We start from the raw sequence: 27,868 nt of genomic DNA on the forward strand, positions 1-27,868 counted from the left end.
GTGGGACGCTGCCTCAGCATGGCCTGATGAGTGGTGCCATGTCCACGCCCAGGATCCGATTTTTAATCATGATTTTTAATGGCTGTGTAACCTTCTATCCAGTGTACATGCTTTAATTTACTTGACCATTCCTATATCACTGGGTCATAGAAACTATTTCTAGTCCTTTGCACTATAAATAACACCAAAATGAACATTTTTGGTTATAGTATTTCTAATATTGGACTTATTTTTAAGATGGATTCACCAAAGCCACTAACTAAGCATTTTTAAAATAGGAAAATAATTTTAATTGCTGTTTTAATGAATATGTTTAAAAGGAGGGATCAATTTTTAAAATCAGTGGGCCTTCTCTATTAAACTTTACTAGAAAGTGAGTTCCTCTGAGAAGATTACAGCACAGAGAACTCACCAGTGAGTCCTGCCATCCATTGCTCTCCCTCCAATATCTCTTCCCCACCACTACTGGATTTTCATGAGAAATTAGTGTACTAACTTAATTCCCCAAGTATTTGTTGAGTGTTTATTATAACGCATGTGGGGGAACTCGAAGGATCAATACGATACAATGTCTGACACCAAGAAACTTGTAATCAGGACTTCCAACACTGTCCCTAAACCCTGGATTTGTTAAGCCCCACATTTTCATATCTCATTCATACTTTCTCTTGGGCTCCAGGATGGCTATTGGACTCATTTACTTCATGACCTCCATATCTTTACTCTCAATTCCATTTCTTCTCTTGTATTCGCTCTTCCCTGCTGACTCATTAAAGCTGGAAACCTGGGAGTCGTCTTCACTTCTTCCTTTCCCTGTCCCCTCCTGCTATCCCCCATGCAGTTGATCACAAGATTTTCCAATATTCTAAAAGATTTTTCAAATGCATCCCCTTCTCTCCATCCTCACTGTCACTTCCTTAGTTGAGATGGACATTGTCATTCATTTGGACCATCAGACTAATATTTTATTCTAACTTTCCTGACTCTTTAACTTCAGTTCACTTTCCTCACTGAAATCAAATCATATTAATGACCTGTATTAATTGCTTGCTTAAAGCTCTTCAATGGCTCCTGATTCCTAAATGACAATATCCAGATATGTAAGATTCTCCATGATCTAGCCCCTGCCTACATCACCCACCATATATCCCACCACTCTGTAGGTGCATTCCATGCCCCAGCCTCGCTGAATTGCTTTTAAATCCCCAGTACCCCCCACACTGGCTCACACCTCCATGCGCCTTACATCCTCTCTCTCTGCCTGGAATTCCCTTTCCCCTGTGACCTGTATAACTTTTTCTCAAACCTCGAGACCTAATGCAAGTCTTTCCTGGCCAACTGACCCTTTCCTGACACCCTTGGGTACAACTGAGCATGCCCTTTGGGCCTTACTCTGTGACAGCACTTACCATTTGTTTCCTGTCTCCATTACCTACTGTGAGTTCCCATCAGGCAAGAACTGTATCTTATTCATCCCTCTAAGGCCCAGAACAACTTATGGGCACAGGAGAGTTTATTGTATTTAAAAAAAAAAAAAAAAGAGGGAATGAATGAACCGATGAATAAATAAAGAGAAAAGAAGAAAGGGTTCTAGAAACATGAGACTAGAGTAACAGAAAGAAAGACCAGGGAAGAAAAGGTCAGGAAGGGCAGCAACAGAGAAAGGGATGGGCATCCATGGCCTCTTTTACTTTTGTTTGTGACAACAGATGGGACATAAAATATTTAGAAGCCCAGTGCATCATCTCTTTTGAAAAATTTCTAATCAGCCTAAAAGGGGACTCATGACAGCTCAGCCTGCCCTATCAGCTTGCAAGGCCAGAGGGAATCTGAGCTGTTAGCTATAAAAATAAACTCCAGTCAGCGGGGGGGCCTTTACTGGAGCCTTCTTTCTAGAGATCCAGAGCAGCTGGTGCCTTTTTAAAAACTACTGTCCTAGGAGCTGCCCCTGGTACTGAAACCCACTGCTTTCCTGGGACTCTCCTCCATTGTCTTACCCAGACTGTTTACATTTCCTAGAAAAGCTGATGACAATTTGGGGCAAGTTGACTTTTTAGGGGGACCATATTTGTACAAATCACTGTTCCTACTATGTAATCTGACATGGCCCGGCAATGGGACAGGGTACTAGAAATCCCCAGAAGGCTTTCTAAACCACTCACAGTAAATGTCCTTCCTCTTCCAGAGGTAAAGATTTTAGAGGAACGTTCCTTCTTTCTTTCCATTCCAGTCAGCTCAGGGTAGCCAAATGTCCTCCCTCCTTTTCACAGTCTCTTAGTCTTGACTCTGCCATCCTCCCCCAAGATTCCATTTCTCAACACCTGAGTGGCTGTGCTCTTTCTTCATCCCCTCCCATCGATTTGCATCTGGGTTTTCCCCTCCTTCACACTTCTCAGTTTGTTTCGTTCTCACCTTTCTACTCTTTCCTTGACTAAGGGGCTCACTGAAGGGTAGAAGCCCAGAAGAGAGATGAGGATGGTTCTAGGACTAGGCCGTTACAGGATGGACCTGAAAGTCAGGAGGTGAAGTCTGGGATTCATTTTTCTGTTGCAGCCTTCTACTGTGCTCAGGTTACCTGCCATTATGTTTTCTGGCTTGTTTAAACTTGCTTCTTGGACTGAGCTTTCCACTGCCTTGCTTTTGGCCTTCCCCTTCTCTTTCACACATACCATCCCACAACCAGAGGGGACATTATACGTTTGACAATAGGGCTACTCTGTGGCAGGTTAGGAGGGAGGGGAGCATGTCAGTGAGGCCACAGGGAAATGCCATGTTCTCTGAAACTCAAGGGACTAGAATTAAGTTAATTTTGTAATACCACAGACAAGAAGCCTTTGGCCTTCAAGAAGAAAGTCACTATGTAAATACCAGTTGTTGTTGTTGCCCCTTTTTGTTCTGTCCTCTTCATATAATAGCTTGTCTACAGAATTAGACACTTTCTTTCTCCTGGCTTGTGGTGATCGCTCTGCTTAGCTGGTTATAGTCTCTATGGTAGAAATGTCCATCAATTTGCTGCTCTGTGTACTCCCCCTTCTCTGAGACACTTCTGTGGACCTCAGGCTCTGCCTAGAGAGCAGTGGGCCATGTGACCCTAAGGGCTGCAGCTGACTTGACACAGGCATGCCTTTGACTCAGGGGTGGCCCATCACCACTTGGCCAATGAGCAAGCATATTCTCTCTCTTTAAAATTTAATCTGGAACAGAATGAAACTAGTGAGATGGACATGGCAATAAAGCTGAGAGATTATGTAGATATGGGACTGGCAACAGCCACTCTTGGTCAAGTGCCTTCTGATGACTAAGAGAGAAAGTTACTCTGTAGAAAGCAGTGTGAAGATGGAACTCTTTCATCAAGGGAAGTAGAAATGAGAAACCACATGGCCCCAGAGAAAGACATAGAGAGAGTATTATCTTGAAATCTGGCTCTGCTTCCTTGCTGTGGGCCCACAGAATTCCCCTGTACACAATTCACCCCTTTCAGTGTGAGCTAACTTCAGTCGGCTTCTGTTCCGTGAACTGAGTGATGTGTGACTCAAACAGGCCTACAGGACCTCGTCTTTTTTGAAAGCAGATGAGTAATAGGATTTAATGAAGACTTACTGTGTGCTCTGTCTCGGCTCATGGTAGATATTCAATATATTATATTTTGAAAATCTGCTCCTCCCAGGAATCCTATGCAGCTGATATATTTCCCTCATGTATACACGAGGGAATTGAGGCCCAGAATGGTAAAATAACTTGTCTAGGGTCAAACAGCTAGAGAAAAAAGAATTGGAACTCCAACCAGGCCTGGCTGACTCCAAAGCTAACATCTTCCCACAATATTGCACTGTCTTCTGCCCCTTAAGACCCGGCAGCAGCTCTCCCTTATCCGCTGTCTGAACAGGGAGAAGGTCAGGCAGGAAGTAGGCTGCAAGAAGAGCCCCTGCTGCTTCCCTGAGTCTGGGTGATATACTCTCCTGCTCCCTGTTGTTTCCTGTTTCCTCAGCCCTTCTGCAGGCATTTTGAGGGCAGGACCCCTCCTTGGGAGTATTGTCACGAAGGAGAGGGATGGTCTGTGAGCGAGCCGGGGTCTGGCTGGGGTCTGCTGTTGGAGAAGGCAGTGGTACCCATTTTGCTAGCTGGTCCAGGGCACAGAGTGGAAGACTTGTCTCCTCCACACTGCAGCAAAATCCTGAAGTGGCTTGGTGGAGTGAAAAGAAAGCTGAGTTCTAAACCTGCCTCTGCCATGACCTTGGGGTAGCAAACACTGGGCCTCTGTTTCCTCATTTGTAAAATACAGGAGAACTAGATGAGGTCAGTGTTTCCCAAAGTGGAACCTTTAACACTCACGGGGCCAGAACGATTCTAGTGCATGGAAACAGCCTTAAATAGCCCTGATTCACAGCATCCAAACCCTATTCCCGTTTCAGTCCTCCTTTCCTTCTCCTAATTAAGGCAAAGAGAAAGTCTCAGATTGGTTGTTGGCTCGTTTTAAATTACCTTCTATTACTTGGTAATTTCCCTTCAAGATTTTTAGAAAGTTTCCAGGAGAGTAGATTTTAAAGGTTCTCACCACAAACAAAAGATTGGAATTACGTGAGGTGATAGATGTGTTAACCAGCCTTATTGTGGTAATCATTTTGCAATATGCACATATATAAAATCACTATGTTGTGCACCTTAAACTCATACATTGTTATATGTCAATTATATCTCAATAAAGCTGGAAAAATAAATAAATAATAAAACTTTTCAATTTGTTTGCATTTTATTTATTTTTACCATTACCTTCTATTCATAGCAAGTGATGTCGGTTTTTCATTATTTTAGTAATGTAACATTTCCTTTTGAAATGTTTATTTAAGTAAAAAGTAGAGTTGTACCAATGATAGTTACCATTCATTGAGGGGCCACTATGTGCCATGTACTTCACATATGTTATTTCTAATTTTCCCAATACATCTAAGAGAAGGATCATTATCTCTGTTTTACAGCTGAAGCGACTGAGGAGCAAGGAGGCTGAGTAAGATGCAAGAAGTCAGATGTCTAGTAGGTGACAATAAGGATTTGAAACAAATTTGTCTGGTTCTGAAGTCTGTGTTCTTTCCACTGCCCCACCCTGCTTCCTCTCCAGTGGAATCTAACATCTGGACCCACAGTCAGGAAATAGCTCCAAGTTGGCCACTCCAGCAGCCTTTGTGCAGACTTTCACTGCTGTGGCCTCTCTGCTGCATTGGATGCTCTCTCCTTCCTGAATTCCTCTCCCCTTTGCCTTTATCCAACTTCTCTCCCCTTCGTCATCATGCCTTCTGTCTCATTTCCGGCCCCTCGTCTCCCTATGCATTTTATCTTTTGTCTTCCATTTTTGCTCTAGACCGTTGAAAAGCAACTTCTGCCTCAATTAGATTTGAGTTACAGCACTACGTCTACTTTTACAAGTAAAGTAAGCACTGCTACTGGCTGCATTTTATCAGTGAGGGCTCCGAGGCTCAGAGGAGGACTATAATTTACCCAGGTAAGTAAGATGAGTAGCTGATGTGAAGACATGAACCCAGACACTCAGGCTCGGAGCAAGATGGAAAAGGACTTGGAGCTACAGTGGCTCGGGAGCATGTGTGCACGCGTGTGTGTGCATGTGCGTATGTGTGTGGGGTCTGTGGTACTTTTTCTATAGGGGTCAAACATAGGGATGGGAAGGGCATGGGATTGCGAATTGGAGGGGAAAGAGAAGAAAAGACAAGTCTAACATAAGAAAAGAGCAGCCTTGAAGACACGGTGGTAGGCTGCATCCAAGGAGAGAAAATGTCAGTACGGGACTCACAGGGAGAGGGGAGAGCCAAAGGCCTTTAGAAAGTCAGTAAATTACACTGAGTTGCAAGCTTTCTTTTTCTGTCTCGTAACTCCCTTCTGATAATCTTCATGCTGTAACCAAGTAGAGGTAACTTGGGGAAGTGCCCACTCTGGGTTAGGGCAGCAAAGAGCTGCTGGGCTCTCAGCACAGTTCCTCCCAGAGGCCAGAGTGGTGGGCACTGCTGGTCTAGAAGCCAGAGTGCCCAGTAGCCAAGTGTGGGTCTTTGGTAAAGAGCAAGGAGCCAAGCAACAAGGAGAAATAGTACAGAGTAGACTGAAGGAGAGGAGGTCCTGAGGTCAAGTCTCTTTTCTCGAAATTTAACAGAAATAGCAGGGGCCAGCCCTGGCGGCCAAACGGTTAAGTTTGCACACTCTGCTTTGGGGGCCTAGGGTTTCACTGGTTCGGCTCCTGGGCATGGACCTAGCACCGCTCATCAAGCTGTGCTGAGACGGCCTCCCACGTACCAGAACTAGAAAGACCTACAACTAGAATATACAATTATGTACAGGGGGTCTGGGCCAGTGGGCTTTGGGGAGAAGAAGGAAAAAAAAAAAGATTGGCAACCAATGTTAGCTCAAGGTCAATCTTTAAAAAAAAAATATCAGAAGTAGCAGCCTCCGGTAAGGAGGGGAAACAGGACCCTGCGGTCCACTGATAGTGGCAATCGGGGAGGTCTTCCGTGCCATTCTGTGCCATTGCTAATGACACAAACGCAGAAGTTATAAATAAGGATTTGCCTTGGAATCAAGCCACACTCCACTTCACCTTTCCAAGGTCTAATTGGAGAGGGCAGATTCCCCTCAATGTTTGAGTGAGTTCATCCACATGGCACAGTGGGAGAGTTTTTGGAGTCAAAATAATCTCAGATGGAACTGCTGACACCACGTTTAACTTCTTTGGATCTTACTTTCTCTATTTGTAAAATGAAAATGTTGACCTCACACCGTCACTGTGAAATGCCGGGATAACAATGGATGGCAGCTGGCACGGGGCTTGTGCCTAGCAGGGGCTCAGAGTGTCTCCTCACTTGTTCCCTTGGCCCCTTACTCCTAAACCATCCCCAGACTAGGTCCCAATGCCACGGGGATGACCCTTGGGAGGTCAGATCCTACCTTTGGTTAGGGAGTGAATCCCGAGCTTGACTTGGGAAAAGTTCCCACTTCCGATTTCCCCTCGGATTCGGTAGAAGCCAATCCGTTTCCCCAGTGTGATCTCTCTCACCACCTTCTCATCTTGGGACATGTCCTGTGTCATCTTCTCGAAGGGTGTCAGCTGGCGAGGCTGTCCGTCCTCATCCTCCTTGCTGCACTCTGTCTGACAGCCACTCTCCACGCTCTCCCGCCGATCCCATCTGGCATAATGGGGGTTCAGCAGGCTGCCTCCATTCACATACACTGCAGTCATCGTCCACACGGGCTCACGTCTCCATCTCAGCAAAGGGGCACCGATCAAGGGCAGGTTGGGGAGGAGCGGAAGAGGCTGGTGGGTGGGAGATAGGAGTTAAGGACTGCCAGAGCCCTGTGTCCGTGAGAGCTGGCCTGCAGAGCTGGGCAAAGACTCCTTGGTGAGCAACTCCCTTCTTGGCTTCAATCAGAGGAGGGCAGAGGCAAAGGGGCCAGCAGAGTGAACCGAGCCAAGCCAAAAACTGCCCACCTCACTGGAGACATTTCACAGCTTCCTTCATGTTGAACTTCCCAGCTCCCACTATACAATCAGACACACATGCATTTCCCACAGCCACTTCCCTGAGCAGGCTCCAGGAACTCTCTGGCTGGCCGTGCAGCCTGATGCTCCGTGGTAGGCGGCTGTGTCCCAGAACAAAGGGTCCGGTTTGCTATTTCCTTTGATGGCCAGAGAATCTTTCACTCTGGTATGTAAAAGCCCCAAGGAGGCCCCCAGGTCCCTGCTGCTGGTGCTCATCTCGGCCCTTCTTCATTTTGCACTTCTCCTGCTGTCAAATTGCAGGGCCCCAGAGACCTAATAATCTGGACTGCAGGAAAGCAGAAACTTGCAAATCAGCCTTCTGGTCACATGGGAAGTCAGAGAAGGATTAAATCCTTGCAATGTCACTTTAGCCGACCTTTATTTAGATGAGCCTTCTTCTAAGCTGTGAGCTGTCTCAAAAATTGGGCAGGTGCTGGGTCATTCCTAAGCACAGACAGTAAGAAAGTTTATTAGCTCATCTAATGTACTGTACAGGATTTACAATGAACGTGAAACTGCTTTATAAGCATTCATCTAAAAGCATTATGTAATTTAAGTTATGACTCATCTCAGTCGTAGATGCTTGTTTATATATGATTTAGTAAGAAGAAAATGTACACTCACACTCCTCAATCTACATTTTAGAAAAGCTCTCACATCCTGTAAATATTTCTAGCAAAACAATCTTTCTATTTCTTGATGTTTGGGAAAATATGCATGTTGCCTTGGGTTGCTTTAAAGCCAGATTTTTTGAATAATATGATAGTAATGATTATAAAGATTTCAGTTTTCAAAAGTTCTTACATTGATTCAAATAACACTGTGTTCTGTTTCTTTACCCTGCGTGTTCTCGTACAGCTGTTTCTATACTGGTTGCTCCCACATCTTCTTTCTATGTCATTCTGTGACAAAGGCTAATTTTTCTCCTAAGCTTATTTTGGTATTTCTGATCAAGTGTCCAGTCTGATCAGTATCCAGGCCCAGCAGCTTAGTTTGAGGGTACAGAAAGAGAGGGTAACGTTACTGGAGGGTAAAGTCTGTGGCATCCTCAGTGATAAGAAATAGCGCCCAGCCATAATGTCTTCATGACTTTTTTCCTGCACCCTCCAGTAAGAAATAATCACTTCTTCTCTGAATCCCCACAGCACTCTGTGCTTTTCCAAAATGTCTCATCCCTGTGAAGGTGGGGACTGAGTTTGGTTCATCCGTCTGTCCTGCTCCTCTCCTCTCTCCCTCAGCACGGACTGGATCACAGACCAACATCTGAAAATTAAATTTCTTGCACAATGGCCTTGAACCAGTTGTCTTGCCCTAATGGCCATGGAGACAGTTAATCTTCTGTTCAGTTCAGATCAAGACGTTTTTACAGCTTTGCAAATGTTGCTGTGGGTTTGTATTGATGATGAATTCCAACTTATCAGGACGTCAAGCAAGCTAACTGGAAAGAAAAATTGAACCCCTACTGTACACCTACTCAAAATAAATTTCAAATAGATCAACTAAGTAAATGTAAACTAAATTAAAACATAAAATAGTAGAAAAAGTCAGACATTTTTTCATCATCTCAGGGAAAGCCATAAAAGAAAACATTAAATTTGACTATGTAAAATTATAACTTTCTGTTTGCCATAAAGTATCATAAACAAACAAAGCAAATTAAATGATAAAATAGTAGGGAAAGCTTTTCAACATATCTGATAGACGAAGTGCTAATTTTCTAAATAAAGGAAGAATTTTTACAAACTGATATGAAAAATACCAACAACCCAAGAGAAAATGATAAAGAACATGAGAGGACATTTCACAGAAAATATAAATGGCTCTGTAATATAGAAAAAGACGCTCTTCACTTACAGCCAAAGACATACACAGCAAAACTGCACTATAATTCGATTTTTTACACATTGTATGTGGAAACTACAAAAAAAATTGATAATGCACTAGTGAGAGAGGGTTTAGAGAAATAGGAACTCTCATTCATTGTTACCGAGGGTATAAACTGGTACAATCATTTGGAGGGCAGTTTTGACTATAGCTGTTAAAGGACAAGTGTACAGATTTGCCTCAGCAATTCCACTTGTCGAATTTGTCTAACATACACGCTCACAAAGATATATCTATTTCTAATACAAAAATGGATAGATACATATTCACTGCTGCATTGTTTTGTAGCAGAGAACTAGAAATTGTTCAAATGCCCATCAGTAGGTTAAATAAATTACAGTACATATACATAATGGATTACTATGCACTTGTGAAAATGAATGTTACAATATCCAAATATACTGTTAAGAGGTCAGAGGAGCACATCTGATGTGACATCAGATATATAAGAAAGAGGAAGGAGGGCCAGCCTGGTGGCGCAGCCGTTAAGTTCACTTGTTCCGCTACTCAGTGGCCCAGGGTTCGCCGGTTCGGTGTGGACACGGTACCACTTGGCAAAAAGCCATGTTGTGGTAGGCATCCCACGTTTAAAGTAGAGGAAGATGGGCAAGATGTTAGCTCAGGGCTTCCTCAGCAAAAAGAGGAGGATTGGCAGTAGTTAGCTCAGGGCTAATCTTCCTCAAAAAAAAAAAAAGAAAGAAAAAGGAAAAGAAAAAGAGGAAGGAATGCCTAAGAAACTGGCAATAGTTAGGGCATCTGGCGAGGGGCACTGTTTGGCTCGGAATTGGAGTGAGAGAAAGGTGTACTTTTCACTATTTAATCTTTTATATGATCTGCATTTTTTTCCACATGCATATATTTGCCTTAAAAAACCCAAAACATATAATGTGTTGCCACCTTACACAATTGGTGTGCAATGTTTGCTTTATTTTTGATTATATAGAGAAATTGCTGCACCAGATTCTCAAATATCTAATGGATTGCTTTTAAAATCAAAAGCTTAGGGGCTGGGCCTGTGGCCGAGTGGTTAAGTTCGCACGCTCCGCTGCAGGCGGCCCAGTGTTTCGTTGGTTCGAATCCTGGGTGCGGACATGGCACTGCTCATCAAACTACGCTGAGGCAGCGTCCCACATGCCACAACTAGAAGGACCCACAACGAAGAATATACAACTATGTACCGGGGGGCTTTGGGGAGAAAAAGGAAAAGAATAAAATCTAAATTGCTATTTTAAAAAAATAAATAAAATCAAAAGCTAATTAGGGACTCTGGTTAAATACTGATAAATTTCATGTATCGCTCCTTCCTTCCAAAAATCCACACTAGGACTAGGAGGGGAAAAGGTATAAACTCACAAGGACAAAGAGCATAAGAGAAGAGATAGCAGCAAATGCAAGACGCCAACACATTTTTGGGGGAGACAGAAAGCAAATTGAGGAGTGGTGAGTGACTTGGCAAGGACCGTGAAGAAAACGGCAACCTGAATCCCACATAAGGGCAGGCCAGTGAGATTCACCTTTCTGAACACTCCAAAGACTTCAAACTATGAGAGACAAAGTACCTCAAAGTTTGGAGGAATGGAGCAGACCAAACACAAGGGAATTTTTGAATGTGGAGTGCAGACCTTTCCCTCCTCAAAGCCAGGTAGGTTGCTACTCTCTGCCACTCCCAGCCCAGCTCAGGAATGCAGGGCACAGGACAGCCGATTAGGTCAGACTCTGGGTTATGGGAAACCCTGATCCCTTCTTCTCCCTGCACTCCTGCACTCTGAGTTTCCAGAATGGAGGGAAACAAACATAATCTTCCAGGCAGGGGATTCCTCCTTTGGATAAATTCAGGACTTCAAGAGCAAAGACCTCCTGAAGCTGACATGTGGAGGATTTCCAGCACAAAAGCTTCCTGACCACCCACCGTGCAATCCTCCACGTGCCAGGCTCACTCACAGGCACGGAGCTTTCAGTCAGATTTCAGTGCCTTCTGCTTAGAATGAACGTCCAGGCAAGAAGCACCAGGCACCTGAGCAGAGGCTCCACAATGAAAGAAAGAAACCATATTCAAGCCAAACAATGACAACCAAAAGGAATTTGCAGGAAACAGAGAGCAGTGCAGGAAGCAGGAGACAAAAAAATTACTGCATGCGTAAACCCAGAACAAAATGCTAAAAAAAAAAGAGACAGAAAGAAAGAATAAGAAAGAGCCCTCTTGGAAACTGAAATTAAAGAATTCAACTGAGGAATTGTTAAAAAAAAAAATCTAGAAGAGATAAACAATAGAGAAAAAAAGGACAAGATAACTGGGCAATCCATTCACGAAGTCCAATATCTAATTATTAGAGTTTCAGAGTCACAATACATTCCCAATAAAGTAAGACATACGTATGCTATTGCACTTGAATTGCCAACAAATCTTAGCAATTTCAAAAGTACTAATGAATGAGGGTAAACTCCAGATTCTCACATGTTTCAATAGAATAAAAAAGTAGAAGAAAAAAATTTAACAGGAATGATAAATCCTGTTTGGATATGAATACTCATTTTTATTTTACAGGATTTTTGTTTTTCTAAAGACTTGTCTTAGATGTCTGGAAACAGAAATCCTGATTGCAGGTTGTGGGGATGCTATAAATAGTTTATATTTTGATTACTTTTTGGTAGTGTTCCAAAACATCAAGCTACATCATGTTGAAAAATAAGCAAATAATGGAAATTATGATATACCTAATTGCAGATGAAATCCCCTCTTTTCTTAGATGCAAGTGAGATTTGTTGTCATTTTACCTTTTGCCCCTTTGATTTTGACCAATTTTTATGGACATTAATGAGAGTTTAGAAACCAGACAAAAACATGGAGTCACGTCATGGTAGATCAAAGCCCCTGGAGGAGGCGGAACGGCCCTTTAATTATTCTCTTACTGTTGCTGCATGGCCATGGATTAAATAAGATTAAAGAAAGCAAAGCTTACTTGGTAATTTATTTTCTTGACTTGTGACCCACTGTGAAAATAATATCAAAGAAAACCATCTTGCCTTTGTTCTCTTTGCCTGAGTTCAAATTACAAAACTTTGGACGAGGCTCTCACAACCTCTTCCTTGGTTAGCAAGGCCAGGCACTGGTTTGCTCAGACGACAGGCTAAGTGTTCTCTCTGTGTGGCAACAGGATGCAAAGACAGCCCCATTGTAATCCTCAGGCGTGCTGCACCCTCAGGGGATCATTAGCTCACACGCTTCATTTGAAAATCTATTTTACCATTTAAAAATCATGTGCATCATCTTAGCTTTTGGCCTTAGCTCTTTATTTCTCAGTACACATGTCAAGATCCCCATGGGCGGTGGCTGGGGAATTTTGAAGCAAATGGAAAATTCATGTGAACCGGCTGTGCCCTAGTGATGAACTGCGCTGCTGCTTGACACCACCTCTTGCCCTGCTTGACCTCACAGGCTGCTTTCCCGGCCACTTGGCCCGGTCTCCCGCATTCCCCCATTTACCCTCACCATCTGTGGTCAGTCCACTCAGTCTGACGGCCTTCCCACACTGAGTTCTACCACCCTTGAGGTTCCCTTGACCATCAAGGTCACAGACTCAGTGCTGAGGAGGGCCATGCAGGTGTTCTGTGGGGTTTAGCACAGCAACCATGCCAAACTAGGCAGCCCACGCTCGGCTCCAGCCAGGGTAGCCACGCTGGAATGGAGGCTTACTTTTGCCAGGTCTTTTAATTTAAAAGCAATTGGAAATCAAGAAATTTTAGGTGAACTCTCTCCATTTTCCAATGGTGGATTAAATATTTTAAAATATTGTGGCCAAGTGAAACTGAACTGTCAGGTCAAATGTGGCCTTCAGGTTGCCAATCTGAAGATTCTGCTCTAGGTTTTAGAGGAACATCAGAACAAGGGGAGGGCGTCCATAGGTCCATAGTCCAATACATCCGGGAATGGCGCCTACTACACCCCTCTTAGATTTTTGCATTAGTACCTTACGGTCTTGAGATATTTAAAACACACACACACACCCCTCACCAAAATCTGTTTGTCTATTTAATTCAGTGTTCTCCAAGTTTATTTAACCATCTAATTCATCCTCACAGAATACCTTTTTGTCACTGGTATTTTTCTTAAAACTCTGACCTCAGAGTTAGACAAAGTTATAAAATACTCAATTAACTGTCAATTAAATATTAACTGTCAAATAAATATGTCAAAAGGAAGATTATGAAAACAATCCACTACAGAATGAAACAGAAAACAAATCAGTTGAGTTTAATCCACAAATGTAGCCAACTAGGTGGGAGCACCCACTTCTGTGAGGTCCAGGATGACCTAATAGTTTCTTAGTGATTAAGTATCTTTTGACCTTGGGAAGATTTAGCATTGAAAACAGAAATGTTGGGCTGGTCCAGTGGCTCAGCAGTTAAATGTGCACGTTCTGCTTCTTGGCAGCCCCGGGGTTCGCTGGCTCAGATCCTGGGTGTGGACATGGCACTGCTTGGCAAAAGCTATGCTGTGGTAGGCGTCCCACGTATAAAATAGAGGAAGATGGGCATGGATGTTACCTCAGGGCCAGACTTGCTCAACAAAAAGAGAAAGATTGGCAGTAGTTAGCTCAGGGCTAATCTTCCCCAAAAAAACCCCCCAAAAACCATAAATGTTTAAGAGACTCAAATCCCATAGTATTACTATTTTTGTTTTGATGAGCCTGTGCGAAATTGGTATTTTATGTACTTGTAATGTGAAGAAAATTTGGTGTAATAAAGTAACAAAATAGTTTTGTGATTCAAATTTAAAATGAAGAATTGAATAATTGATTTAAACTTGTGGTTTTAAGTTGAAATTTTATTGTTCATAAATAGCATTGGAGTATATTTAAGGGAACAAAGTTTACCCTGTTGAAATGCTTAAATCATCGTATTTATAAGAACTACTAGTATTTTGGAAGTTTTTGTTAATCAAAGTGCTTCAAAAGGAAATGAAATAAACTATAAATGCAGTTTAAAGTGATTAAAAGGATTTTAAGTTTTAAATGAGATCAAACAATAATCTTTAAAATTGTTAGATGCAGTATGTCTGGAATTTGCTTCGAAATAATCAGGAGTGGCAATTTAAAAGTGGAAATGATGAGAATTTAAATCTAATGAGCACATGGAGGTTTTAATGTTCTTTGCACCATTTTTGTATATGTTTAAAATCTTCTATAATGCAATTTAAAAAAATGATTGTTAAAATTTACTAGATCCAAAAATAGAATACTTGTAATTTTAAAGTGCTAGGCATTTTACAACAGACAGCAGTGCCTGATGAATGAATGAATGAATAACATGACATGACATGACAACCCTGTGAAGTAAGGTATTGTCATTCTCTTTTCACAGATTAAAACAAAAAACAAAACTAAGGCCGAATGAAATTCAGGAAGTTGCCCTTGATGTCTTGACAGCTCCATGAAGGTGGAGACTGTAAGGAAATCTTACACACGTGAAACCAGGAGTTTCAAACACATGAGGAAGAGAATGGACTTACGTTCCAGTGGAGACCTGGCGGAAACTCAGGCCCTTCTCCATAAATTTTTTAATCTCATTTATACTTCATTTCCAAAACACAATCTTCCCATCACCTCTGAGGGAGTATGCCGGCCTCCAAACAAATAAGAAATGGCATTAAGATACAGAACAGAATCACGCATTGAATCACAAGCAGGTGGCCCCAAGCAGAAAAACAAAATGTATTCTTCATCTCCTCAGAAATAACTAATTTAGGAAACACAGTGTGGGAACACTCTTGCTTATTTGCAGCTCTTGGTTTATTTTTAGGGGATTAAAAATATTTGCAAGTCAAAGCACAAACTGCTCTTTCACTGCCTTGAACTTTCTCCAGCTCTAACGTAGTGAGTTCACCAAGATGGAGGGAATGTCGGAGTGACGGCCTTAGGGGGTGTTAGAAAAAAAACGTTCTCCTTTTCTATTTGAGCAGAACTCAAGAGTCTCATGGCAGGAGGCTGGAGGGCTGAGGTCATGAAGAGGAAAACAGTGTTACAGACAAAAAGCTCGTACTTTTATCATCATAAACACTTCAAGTGGATTTGAAACCTTGATTAAGAGCCTCTCACACCTGATAAGGTCCCGTCACACAATATAAGCAACACATCTGAGAATTCTTAAAATGTTTACCCAGTGGTGGAGGCACGTGAGGGCTGCTGGCAGGGGACAGGAGAGGAGTTCTTAAAGACAAAAAAAGCAAGAAGGGTCAGCGTGCAAGAGCAATTTGAGCTAACAGAATAGAGAATTTTTTTTAAAAAAAGATCTTTGTAGATATGGAAATTTAATATGTTACTAGAGATGGCATTTTAAACTAATGGAAAAGAGAAATGATTCAGGGGCCGGCCCAGTGGCGCAGCGGTTAAGTTCGAAAGTTCTGCTTCTCAGCGGCCCGGGATTTGCCGGTTCGGATCCCAGGTGCGGTCACGGTAGCGCTTGGCACGCCATGCTGTGGTAGGTGTCCTACATGTAAAGTAGAGGAAGATGGGCATGGATGTTAGCTCAGGGCCAGGCTTCCTCAGCAAAAAAGAGGAGGACTGGCAGTAGTTAGCTCAGGGCTAATCTTCCTCAACAAAAAAAAAAGAAAGAAAGAAAGAGAGAAATGATTCAATATGACAAATAAAAATGGCAAGCAATAGGATATATTGGAATATATGAGGAAACCATTTGGTGTAAACCTAATTCGGCCTGACCTTGTCTTTCCAAAAGGGCCTGACTGAGGCCGTTGATCATGCATTGTATATCTGCTTTAGAGATTCCCTATGGCAAGAGCAAAAGGCCCTTGAGATAAAGGTGCAACTTCCCTCCCCCTCCCAACGTTGGCGTCTCTTTAAGGATTAAGCATCTCTCCTTAGGCTAGGAACTGATTGCTGCGCTCACCTGTGACCACCCAGCTCGAGACAATAGACTTGCCTCCTGCTACGCCCACCAAGATAGCAGACCCACTACCTGCTGTGTCCATCAAGCGCAGGGCAATCTTGTGACTATTGTGGGAGGGACATTTCAATCATATGTGAAACACCCTCTTTGAGGGTATATAACCACCCTTATACCCCCACTTCTTTGGAGTGCTCTGTTCCTTTGTGGAAAGACTCTCCCGGGTTATAATCCTAAAATTTAAGCTCAGAATAAACTCACCCAAATTTTCATTTATAGATTGGTTATGGATTATTTTCGTCGACAAATATGTGATGCTTGCAGGAACTCAAGGCTTTAGCTCTCCCACCACCTCAAATTCTCCTTCAGACTCTCCCATGCTTTAATGCAGATTCTTCCTATTTTCTTAAATTCAGGTAAAGTGCCATGCAAACACAGAGGCTCATGCCTTTTCTAGTAATATGACTATCCTATGACCCATCCATATAGGAATTCTGGAGTCACTCTTGGGCTGTGGGTGTTGGGAAAGACCACGTGTTTATTTGCATATTCATAGAAAAAGGTCTGGAAGAATACACATTGAACTAGTGGATGACAACTAGGGTGGGGAGAGTGGGCGGGTCAGAACTGGGCGCAGTGAAAGGGGGTATATGGTGAGGCTTAGTTACCCTCCCGCAGTCTGTTCCTTCTTTCTTCTTTAGCAGCGGTTTTCAGCCTAGACCTGCATCAAAATCACCACGGAGCTATTTTAAAATGCAGAAATCCAGGCCTTGCCCCCAGAGATTCCGATTTGATTTGTCTTGGGAGAGGGCATGCTTTTTTGTCTGTCTGTTTGTTTATTTGTTTTTCAAGGCACTGGAAATGAGAAGAAATATTTGCCTTTCTTTTTTTGTTGTTTTTTGGTGAGGAAGATTGCCCCTGAGCTAACATCCGTGTCCATCTTCCTCTCTTTTGTATGTGGGACACGACCTCATCATGGCTTGATGAGTGGCGGGTAGGTCCGAGCCTGGGATCCGGAACCTGTAAACCCTGGGCCATGGAAGCAGAGCACGTGAACTTAACCACTATACCACTATGCCACTGGACCAGCCCCTTGTCTGTTTGTTTTTAAGTTTCCCAGGTGATTCTGTTGTATGGCCGGATTTGAAAACCACTATTCTATAACACGGAAGTTTTAGATAAGCACACTGCTATCCAACTGATGTGCTTCCAGTCTCCCCTCTAGTTAGGTTTGGCCACAGGTCTGAGTTCTAGTCACTGGCTGTGAGCAAAAGTGATGAATGCAGCTTCAAAGTTGTGCCCTTAAAAGGAAAGCAACATGCTCTCCTCCCCTTCTTTCTGTCCTTCTTCTTGCTGGTTGGAATATAGACATGGTGGTGTAAATGGAAAAAACCATCTTAGACCAAGATAGAAGCCATGAATTGAGAATAGCAGGGCCACAAGAGAGGAGGAATCAGGGTCCCCATCACTGCAGGGTCACTGTGAGCCCTGGATTGCCTATGTGTAGACTATGATGTGAGAGAAATAAGATTCTACCTTCTTAAGGCCACTATTGTTTTGACTTTTGTTACAACAACCTAATAGTTATACCATCTAATATTATACAATGCTTATAATGTTTACACAATGAGTTTGTTTCATTTCATACCTCAGATGTTTCTATATTGTTTGAAAGTCTTATAACATGTCTAATTACTTCAAAATTAAAAATGGATAGGGGCCAGCCAGGTGGCGCAGCGGTTAAGTGCCCACCTTCCACTTCAGCAGCCCGGGGTTCACTGGTTTGGATCCCGGGTGCGGACATGGCACCACTTGGCAAGCCATGCTGTGGCAGGCATCTCACATATAAAGTGAAGGAAGATGGGCATGGTTGTTAGCTCAGGGCCAGTCTTCCTCAGCAAAGAGGAGGATTGGCAGCAGTTAGCTCAGGGCTAATCTTCCTCAAAAAAAAAAAGGATAGCTAGATAAGAAGAAAGTGCATGGGTTAAGGGTAGAATAACAATTGCAGAGACTTCAGACTTATATCTCAAAATCGTTCAAATTATTTATACCTTCATACAAAGCAAATTCACAAATAGTTATTGAGGACGGTCATATGAAAGAAACTAAGGTGATACAAATAAATATGTCATTGTTTTGAAAAGTACTATATTTACTTATGAGTAAGAAATTAATTTCAACAAAACAATGCCATCTATACTTTTCAAGTAATATTTTTAATCTGAATTTCATTGGTTTGAAGTTTTGTTTGTTTTTAACTCGGTAAAATGTGGTTTGCTTTATCGTTGTATACAAGCTGTAAGAAAAAAGAATTTAAATGGAGTTTTATATTTGTACATTTTTCAGTATCTTTTTTGTTTAAAGATTTTTTTTTTCCTTTTTCTTCCCAAAGTCCCCCGGTACATAGTTGTATATTCTTCGTTGTGGGTCCTTCTAATTGTGGCATGTGGGACGCTGCCTCAGCGTGGTTTGATGAGTGGTGCCATGTCCGTGCCCAGGATTCGAACCAACGAAACACTGGGCCGCCTGCAGCGGAGCGCACGAACTTAACCACTCGGCCACGGGGCCAGCCCCTTTCAGTATCTTTAATGTAGAATTTTTATTTATATTTATCTATAATAAAATAATTTAAGTCCCATCCATCCAGGGAGGTGTGAGAATTTTATTCCATTAAAAGTTACTGGTACATGACTCAAGTTTGAGAAACTCTGCTTTTGAGGAAGATTCTTCCAAATCAAACAACCAAATAGGGTCTTGGAATAAGCACTGACTTAGGGTCAAATGAGGTTAGGGTCTTGACTTTCCCACTAAATGCCTGTGTGACCTTAAGCAAGTCCCTTCCCCTCTCTGGGCTTCAGTGTCTTTACTGGCAAGTGAGAGTGTTGGACCCTACGATGTCTACAGATCATTCCAGCCCTGACTTTCTGAGATTCTGGATTTTAACAATAGAGAGTGGATTCCAAAACATTTGTGAAAAAAAAAAACCCTCCTGAAGTCCAAGTGTCACATTGCCCCCTTCTGGACCTTTGTAGTATTCACACGGATGAGATGATTAAAAACCCATAAGCCTCCATGGACAAGCTGAGATATTATAGCCCAATTCCTTTCCCCGCTTCACAAGTAATTTATAAAGCCAGATTTGAAGGTTTTCTAACATCAGTATTGGAAGACAGCCCGGGAAAGGAGAAACGGCAAAGGCATCAAAGGAGTAGGTGCTGACATGGGGCTAGGGCTGGACTCAGGAGAGGTTGAAGTTTTATCTCCACCTATTCCCCCAATACAATAAATATTATTAGGTGCCATTTATCAAGTGCCCATATGTGCCAGGAACCAATTTTTTTTAATCCTTCTGACAACTCTTCCAGCCAGGCCTAGAATATCTGCGTCCTGAGTGGCTCCTGTTTATTCCCACAACTTTGCCCCTTTTCCTCTCCATCTTCTCCATCCTATGAAGACGGCTTCTTTCCCATTTTCTTCTAGAAGCATCCTTTGACTCTCTCTGACCACACTGCTACCATCCTGTGGCACCTGAGATCTGTATCCCATGATCTGGTCCTTGACTTCCTATTTTTCCTATCTCATTTCTGTGAGTCAGCCTCCTCAAGCTCTCCCTGAGAGCAGGTCCATGTACAGGGCATCACGCCCGTTCCCTTACATTCCCGCGTCACCTAGAATAGGGCTGCTCACATTGGGCTTAACAATGTCAACTCTCAAGGTGACTTTGTCTTTACCTTGTTCCTCTTTAGGGGAAATTACCTGTACCTTGGATAGTAATCTCTCATATTTACCCTAAAGTAGAAAAACAAAGCTGCTGATTTTCTTTCCAGATTTGTTCCTCTTACATCTTGATAAACGGCAACATATCCTTCCAGCTGAAGCCTAAAACCTTGACTCCTCTTTTTTATCTTATATCTCACGTTCAGTCTGTCAGCAAATCCTATTGGATCTACCTTCAACATGTATCCAGAACACAACCTCTTTATGCCATTATTATCCAATCACAATCGTTCCATCGAGTCCAAGCCACCATCAGGTTTTGACTGGATTATGGTTAACAGTCTCTAGAGCTGGTTTCAGAGCTTCTGTCCTGCCCCCCACAACTCCCAACATGGTCTGTTTCAAACAGAGGAAGATCCTTCTAAAAGGTGTCAGATCATGTCACTTTTCTACTCAACTCTTTGATGGCTTCCCATCTCAATCAAAGTAAAAGCCAAAACCCTTAAAATGGCCTTCAAGGCTCTGTCCAATGTGGTCCGCTTCCTCTTTGATGTCATCTCCTCCAATCTCCCCCTCAGTCACTCCACTGACGCCACACTGGTCTCCTCGCTCTTCCTTGGGGGCACCAGGCTTGCTTCTACCTGATGCAAACTCCTTCTGATCCCTTAAGGATAATTTTAAGTGTTACCTCTTTCAAGAAGCTTCCCCACCCACCCACCATAAACCAGGCGGAGTTCTCTTTTGTACTTCCAACATCTGTGGCTAGCGCAGTGATTTTCACCACTGCTTGGTACGATTATGACTTCTATGTCAGGCTGCCTCTCATCAGATTGTAAGCTCCTTAACGGTAGTGATCATGGTTGACTTATTTAGACTATATTCCCAAGAGCTACAGTAATCAAGACTATGTGTAAGGATAGACCAATAGATCAAAATAAGGAGTCCAGAAATTGACCCACACGTATATGGCCAATTGATTGTCCATAAGGCACTAAGCCAATTCAGTGGGGAAAAGGAAAGTTTTTTTAAACAAAAGATACTAAATTGGATATCTCTGTGAATAAAAGCTGAACCTCGACTTTTATCTCATACTTTACACAATTAATTTGAGGTGGATCATTGACTTATAAAACCTAGGACCATAAAGTTTCTAAGAAAATATCTCCAGGACCTCGAAGTAGGTTAAGTTTTTTGAACTGTATACAAAAAGCACAAACCATAAAAGGGAAAAAAATTGATGTTTGACTTCATCAGAATTAAAAACCTCTGAATATCAAAAGATATCATTAAGAAAACCAATAGACGAATTACAGACTAGATGACATACTCAGGGCTCTAAATAGTATCTGGCACACAATAAGTGCTCGCTTAAATATTCATTGAACAAATGTATAAAAGACCTGGCTCGTTTCCACCACAATACACACCTATTCTAATGGGTACAGCCAGCAGGGATGTCAAAACCCTGTGGCTGTTGAGTGGGCGGTGCTAGTGAGAAAGGAAATCTATTGTTGAAAGAAGGAAAGCTATCAAGGTTGGCTAGCAGAAATAAAATGTGATAAGTCAACAAATTCAAGAGAATGTGTACAGGTCACCAGCACCTGTAGAGAATCAGACAAAGTAAGAAGTGAGTAACTGCAGAACGTTCACATAAGTAAATTAGCTAAAAAGACAGATGGAATGTCACCAAATGGAACAGAAGGCATAGGCCTCATTCTTAGTTGCCTCAGGAATGCTGATGATTTTATAATGAGAAAAATGTTCGTGTCCACGCTGTCATTAGCAAATGAAGGTGAAGCTACAAGGGGTCTACCTAGATCTTAAGAGGAGTTGGGGGAAGATTTATCACAGACAAAGGATAGGATCAGGAAGGGAAAAAGTTTAATTAGGTAAAAAGGACTAAACTGATCCTGAACACTTGAGACTACTTCTGGGGCTGGCACAGACCCAGGCTGACCGGATGTTCTGGTTTGCCTAAGAGGGGCCAAGTGTTTCCCAACGTAATTAATATTAGCTCCTTTTTCACTCTCAGATGTGTCCTTGTTTGGATGATATATAATGTGACCATCCTACTTGTATGTGTTCTTTCTTCTTCTTACTTTGGATAGCCGGTGAGGATAAATAATCGTGTAGTTGCATATCTATTGTGTTATTTGTTTTACCTGTAAGCAGCGCTCCCTGGAAGGAACCTCAGGCCAAGTACCAGTGAGTGCTCGTGCCCCTGGTGAGAGTGAAAGACTGGGCTGAGCTACTCTGCAGCCTGGTGTTTAGACTGCTTCCCTGCTCCTAACGGTGACCAGGGGAGCTGGGCGGTGGGAATCTTCAGTGTAATTATTTTGAATTAACATAGTTCTATTTCACTCTGAAAACCACCAGTCATATTTTAACCAATAGTCTCTTTTAAAGACACTGAAGCTGAGGCATGGAATGATGCAGTTAAATGACTTGTCTGGGACCATTCAGGGTAAAAAATCTAGATGAGACTTCTATTTATGTCCAATTGTTTTCAGTTCACCATCACCACCACCATTCACTCATTTAACACACATTTATTAAACACCTATTATATGCCATCACTTCCCTCTCTAGTGATGAATTTATTGAGGACTCAATGTCCTGGACACTTACTGTGCGTGTGTGACTTAAAATAGGCCATCTGCTACCGAGATAAGAACATCAGGTGTCGACGATGCTCAATGTTTAAAGCACGTTCTGCTACGAAAATTGACTGGAAGGGACCTGCAGTTTTATGGTAAGAGAAATCTTAATTGTCCAAGTGAATTGTTCTCTATGGGGCCAAGCAATGCAAGTGGGTTATAGAACACTTTGATTGTGGGGGGTGGGGGCACTTCTTGCATTCAGTGATAGAAATAAACATTCAGCCTTTCTACTGTATCTTTCTAATCTAAAATTTTTTTTAAGCTTCAAAAAGACACTTTCATGATGCTGCTCTTTTGCATGATAAAACCAACTAGGAACAGACTTTAATTACTGTTTTGAATGGCTCATACATTTACACCAGAAACATCACCTTCGCTGCCTTTGATTCCTGAGCCCATTGATCTGTCGCAGCTTTGAAATCTAAGGAAGCAATTCCCTCAGATAAACCTAATTTGAAAGAAAAGAAACTGCTTTCATGCTCTATGAATTATGCATCCAGGGGTCTCCCCTCTGTTCTGGTAACCTCTGGAGTGGAGCTGGTTTTTCAAGGTAGAAAACAGCTTTTTGCCACGAGTTAATCATTTAAAAAAGTGAAACAAACATATATAAGAAGAGAGTTATTGCTTCTTAATGACTCAAGCTATAAAACAAATACACGTATACATAAATGGCTGCTACTAAAAAGACGCCTAGGTAGCCAGGTAGTATGGAAAATGGGAAATCTAAAATGTTATTGAAATTTACTGGATAATCTCAGTTAACTAACTATTCTGGTCTTTGTTTAATAATAATTATTATGTAAAAAATAATAGCCAGCTCTTATATAGTACATACTATGTGATAGGCACCATTCTAAGTGCTTTGTCTGTTTGAGCCATTTAATCCTTAGAAGAATTTGGGAAGGTAGGTACTAATACCTCAATTTTACAGGAAAAGCAGCTTTATTCAGCACAGGGAAGTCAGGCAACTCCATTCAGCTGGGAGTTAAGCCCAGGCAGGGGGGCTCCAGTCTTGGGCTTCTAACCACTTCAGCGTGCTATATAGTTATTTCCAGAATGTTCTTACGACAACTAACTTTTTTTATGTCTACTATTTAATAAGGAAAATTGAACATTTCATTACATGCATTTCTAGCCTGGTACAAAGCAGGCTTTCAATTAATATTGTGGGTGAATGAATGGGTAAAAACATGAAGAATATCACAGGTTTTCTCTCAGATGCCTCAGTCTATCACCAATAGTTTTCTTCTTCCTCTTCTCACTGTCCACCTCCCACCCCACCAACTTGGCTAATGATAAATTTGTCCTATCTTTCCTCTGCTCAGTCCTGACCAACAGGCTTGTACTTCTCATCCTTTAGTGATTGGACATCCTGCTCAGAATACACAAAGGGAGCTGACAGTCTGGTGGGGATGTGGGACACAAGGTGAGGACCCCAGAAGGAGCACCAGTGTAGAGTCAGGGACACTGAGAAGAGGCAAAGGGTGTGTCCATTTGGGGAGCATAGGGACTTCTAAGACTGGAATTCTCTTCCCTTATCCTCCAAGATCTGCACCAGGCATAGGATGCTTCACTCATTCATTCAACATTTATTGAGCATCTACTATGTGCCAGTGCTGCAAGGAACCAGACATATAAGGAATGAGAAAGACACTTTCTTCTTACTTTTCATTATGATTATTACCTCTCCTCCAACGTTACCACAACTCACATAACTTTATTCTCTTAATCTCTTCATCATTCATCTCCACTTCGTATTGGGACTCTGTCTGGGAGTTCATTTATTATCTGTATGAAGATTGTTATTCATTCATTTACACATTATGTGAGCACCTATTATGTGTCAAACACTGTTCTAGGTGTAGAGGACATGACAATGAGCAAAGCAGAGAGCATTTCCACACTCAAAGGGCTCATAATAACCCCCAAGTCTCTCCATACTTGCTATTCTTTCTTCTCTTAGCTTCTTTAAAATACATAAGATTAGGGCTGGCCCTGTGGCCTAGTAGTTAAGTTTGGTGCACTCCACTTTGGTGGCCTGGGTTCAGTTCCTGGACATGGACCTACACCACTCTGCAGTGGCCATGCTGTGGCAGGTGACCCACATACAAAATAAAGGAAGATTGGCACAGATGTTAGCTCAGGGAGAATCTTCCTCAGCAAAAACCCCAAAAAATCCCCCCAAAACATACGATTATATAAAGTAATAATTATAACAATATGTTGTTGTTTGTTTAATATATATAGATGTAACATGTATAACAATAGCACAACAAAGGAGAGGAAGGAATGGAGCTGTAAAGGGGTAAAGTTTCTAGATCTCACTGAAATTAAGTTAGTATAAGTCTAAACCAGGTTCTGATAAGTTAAAATGTGTATTGTAAGCCTCGAGCAACTACTCAGAAAATGAGTAGAAATATACAGTTAAAAAATAATTAAAGGGCTATGCACAGGTACTAGAATGAAAATAGACCCCTACCTCACACCATAAACAAAGGTTAACTCAAAATGCATCAAAGACCCAAGTATAACAGCTAAAAAACTAAAACTCTTAGAAGAAAACATAGGCATAAATCTTCATGACCTTGGATTAGGCAACGATTTCTTAAATGTGACACCAAAAGTAAAAGCAACAAAAGAGAAAATAGACAAACTGGACATCATCAAATTAAAAACTTATGCTTCGAAGGCTACCATCAAGAAAGTGCAAAGACAATCTACAGAATGTGAAAAAAAATTTGTAAATCATATATCTGATAAGGGACTTGTATCTAGAATCTATAAATAGCACAACTCAATTATAAAAAGATAAATGACCCAATTAAAAATGAGCAAATGATATAAATAGACATTTCTCCAAAGAAGACAAACAAATGGCTAATAAGCACATGAAAAGGTGCTCAACATCATTAGCTATCAGGGAATGCAAAACTACAATGAGATACCACTTCACACCCACTAGGATGGCTAGACTCAAAAAGGCAAACAATAACAACTGTTGATGAGGTTGTAGAGAAACTGGAACTCTCATATACTGCTGGTGGGAATGGAAGTGGTGCAGTGCTTTAAAAAACCAACCTATTAGTTTTTTAAACAGTTTAAAAGGTAGAGTTATCATATAACCTAGTCTCTCCACTCCTTGGATTATACCCAAGAGAGATGAAAACATACATCCACACAAAAACTTGTATGCGAATGTTCTTAGCAGCATTATTTATAATAGCTAAAAAGTGGAAACAAACCAATATACATCAAGTAAGGGATTAAAAAAATGCAGTATGTGCATACAGCGGAATGTTATTCATCAGTAAAAAGAAGTGAAGTACTGATATATGCTACAACATGGACAAACCTTGAAAATATTATGCTAAGTGACAGAAACCAGTCACAAATGACCATATATTGTATGATTCTGTTTACATGAAATGTTCAGAATAGGCAAATCTATAGAAACAGAAAGTAGATTAGTGGTTCATTAATATTTGTGGGGAGGAATTAGAAATACTGGCTAAGCCAATTACCTTTTCAGGGTAATGAAAATATTCTAAAATTGATTGTGTTGATGAATTCACAACTCTGTGAATATACTAAAAGCCATTGAATTGTATACTTTAAATGAGTAAATTGTATGGTCTTTGAATTATATCTCAATAAAGCTGTTAAAATACACTTAAAATAATTAAAGAAATTAAAATATTGTACTGGAAAATATTCACTTAATACAAACTACCCAGCCAGCCGCCTCTAAATCTTTATCCTACTACCTTGACCATGTTTTTGGATTAAACAGAACCTCCTCTTTTTTTTTTTTTTTTTTTTTGGTGAGGAAGATTGCCCCTGAGCTAACATTTGTGCCAGTCTTCCTCTATTTTGTATGTGGGACACCACCATAGCATGGCTTGATGAGCAGTGCATAGGTGTATTGTGCCCAGGATCGGAAACTGTGAACCCCAGGCTACAAAAGCGGAGCACACAAACTTAACCACTATACCACCGGGCTGGCCCTAAATACAACCTTTTGATTCCAGACTGTTCATGTTCCCTTTCTGCCATGCACATGTCTACCCACATCTTCCAGTCCAGCTCGCATCCCTTTCAGACTTTTATTTAGATCTTGCCTACTGGTCTTTGCCCAAACTGCCAAAATTGCTAGAACAAAGAATCACACAATTGTGGAGTGTTACAAATGGAAGACACCACTGTACTCCTCTCCTCCCACCTCTTCACTCTACGGATTAGGAGACAAAGGTCCAGAGAGGTGACATGACTTATCTATGGTTCCCAAAATACTTTGTCCCTGCTCACCTCCAAAAACCTTCATTCCTGAAGCGCTAACATTTCCTTCTCTTTCTGCCCAATCTCTGATACTTTTTTTTTTCTTTTTTAGGAAGATTAGCCCTGAGCTAACTACTGCCAATCCTCCTCTTTTTGCTGAGGAAGACTGGCCCTGAGCTAACATCCGTGCCCACCTTCCTCTGCTTTATATGTGGGAAGCCTACCACAGCATGGCTTTTGCCAAGTGATGCTGTGTCCACACACGGGATCCCGGCCGGCGAACTCTGGGCCGCTGAGAAGCGAAACGTGTGAACTTAACTGCTGCGCCACTGGGCAGGCCCCTGATACTTTTCTTTCTTACACTACTGGAAGGTATCAAATGCACTGATCTCAAGACATCATTCACATTTGGACTCATGTCTTGCATTCCAGAGGGGAAAAAGCAGCCCTTTTATTTTTATCTCCATGGCCACTATTTCTATTTATTTATTTGTTTATTTTTGAGGAAGATTAGCCCTGAGCTAACATCCATACCCATCTTCCTCTACTTTATATGTGGGATGCCTACCACAGCATGGCTTGCCAAACGGTGCCACATCCGCACCCGGGATCCGAACCTGCAAGCCCCAGCCAGCGAAACAGAACGTGAGCACTTAACCGCTGCACCACTGGGCCTGCCCCACTCCATGGCCACTATATCTGATGTCTCAGCTGCTGCACCTTTTCCTTTCTCTGTTGTCACGGACAACAATTCAAAACTCATAGGAGTCTGGCTTCGGAGCAGGCAGGAGCAAACACAGGGACAAACTCCCTGCCTGGTTTCCATAGACGACATTCTCTCCATTCACCTCACAGGAAACCAGTCCTAAGGTCTTCACAAAAGAGCAATTAGTCC

General features: G+C 41.9%; 1 protein-coding gene across 2 annotated transcripts in view; it reads right to left on the bottom strand.

The window, feature by feature from the left end:
- The window catches only part of NIM1K (NIM1 serine/threonine protein kinase), a 56,801-nt gene that overhangs the window by 9,020 nt on the left and 19,913 nt on the right, over positions 1–27,868 (bottom strand). The window contains exons 2-3 of one of the 2 annotated variants that reach the window (XM_070519707.1): positions 14,931–15,044; positions 6,946–7,981 (exon numbers count right to left, since the gene is read on the bottom strand). In XM_070519707.1, the coding sequence (XP_070375808.1) occupies positions 6,946–7,237 (292 nt within the window). In that variant the 5' untranslated portion in view covers positions 7,238–7,981; positions 14,931–15,044. The remainder of the gene's footprint in view (positions 1–6,945; positions 7,982–14,930; positions 15,045–27,868) is intronic. The other variant, XM_014831597.3, reaches the window with a different exon arrangement.

The sequence above is a fragment of the Equus asinus genome, chromosome 10, assembly GCF_041296235.1.
Source record: "Equus asinus isolate D_3611 breed Donkey chromosome 10, EquAss-T2T_v2, whole genome shotgun sequence".
NCBI lineage: Eukaryota > Metazoa > Chordata > Mammalia > Perissodactyla > Equidae > Equus > Equus asinus.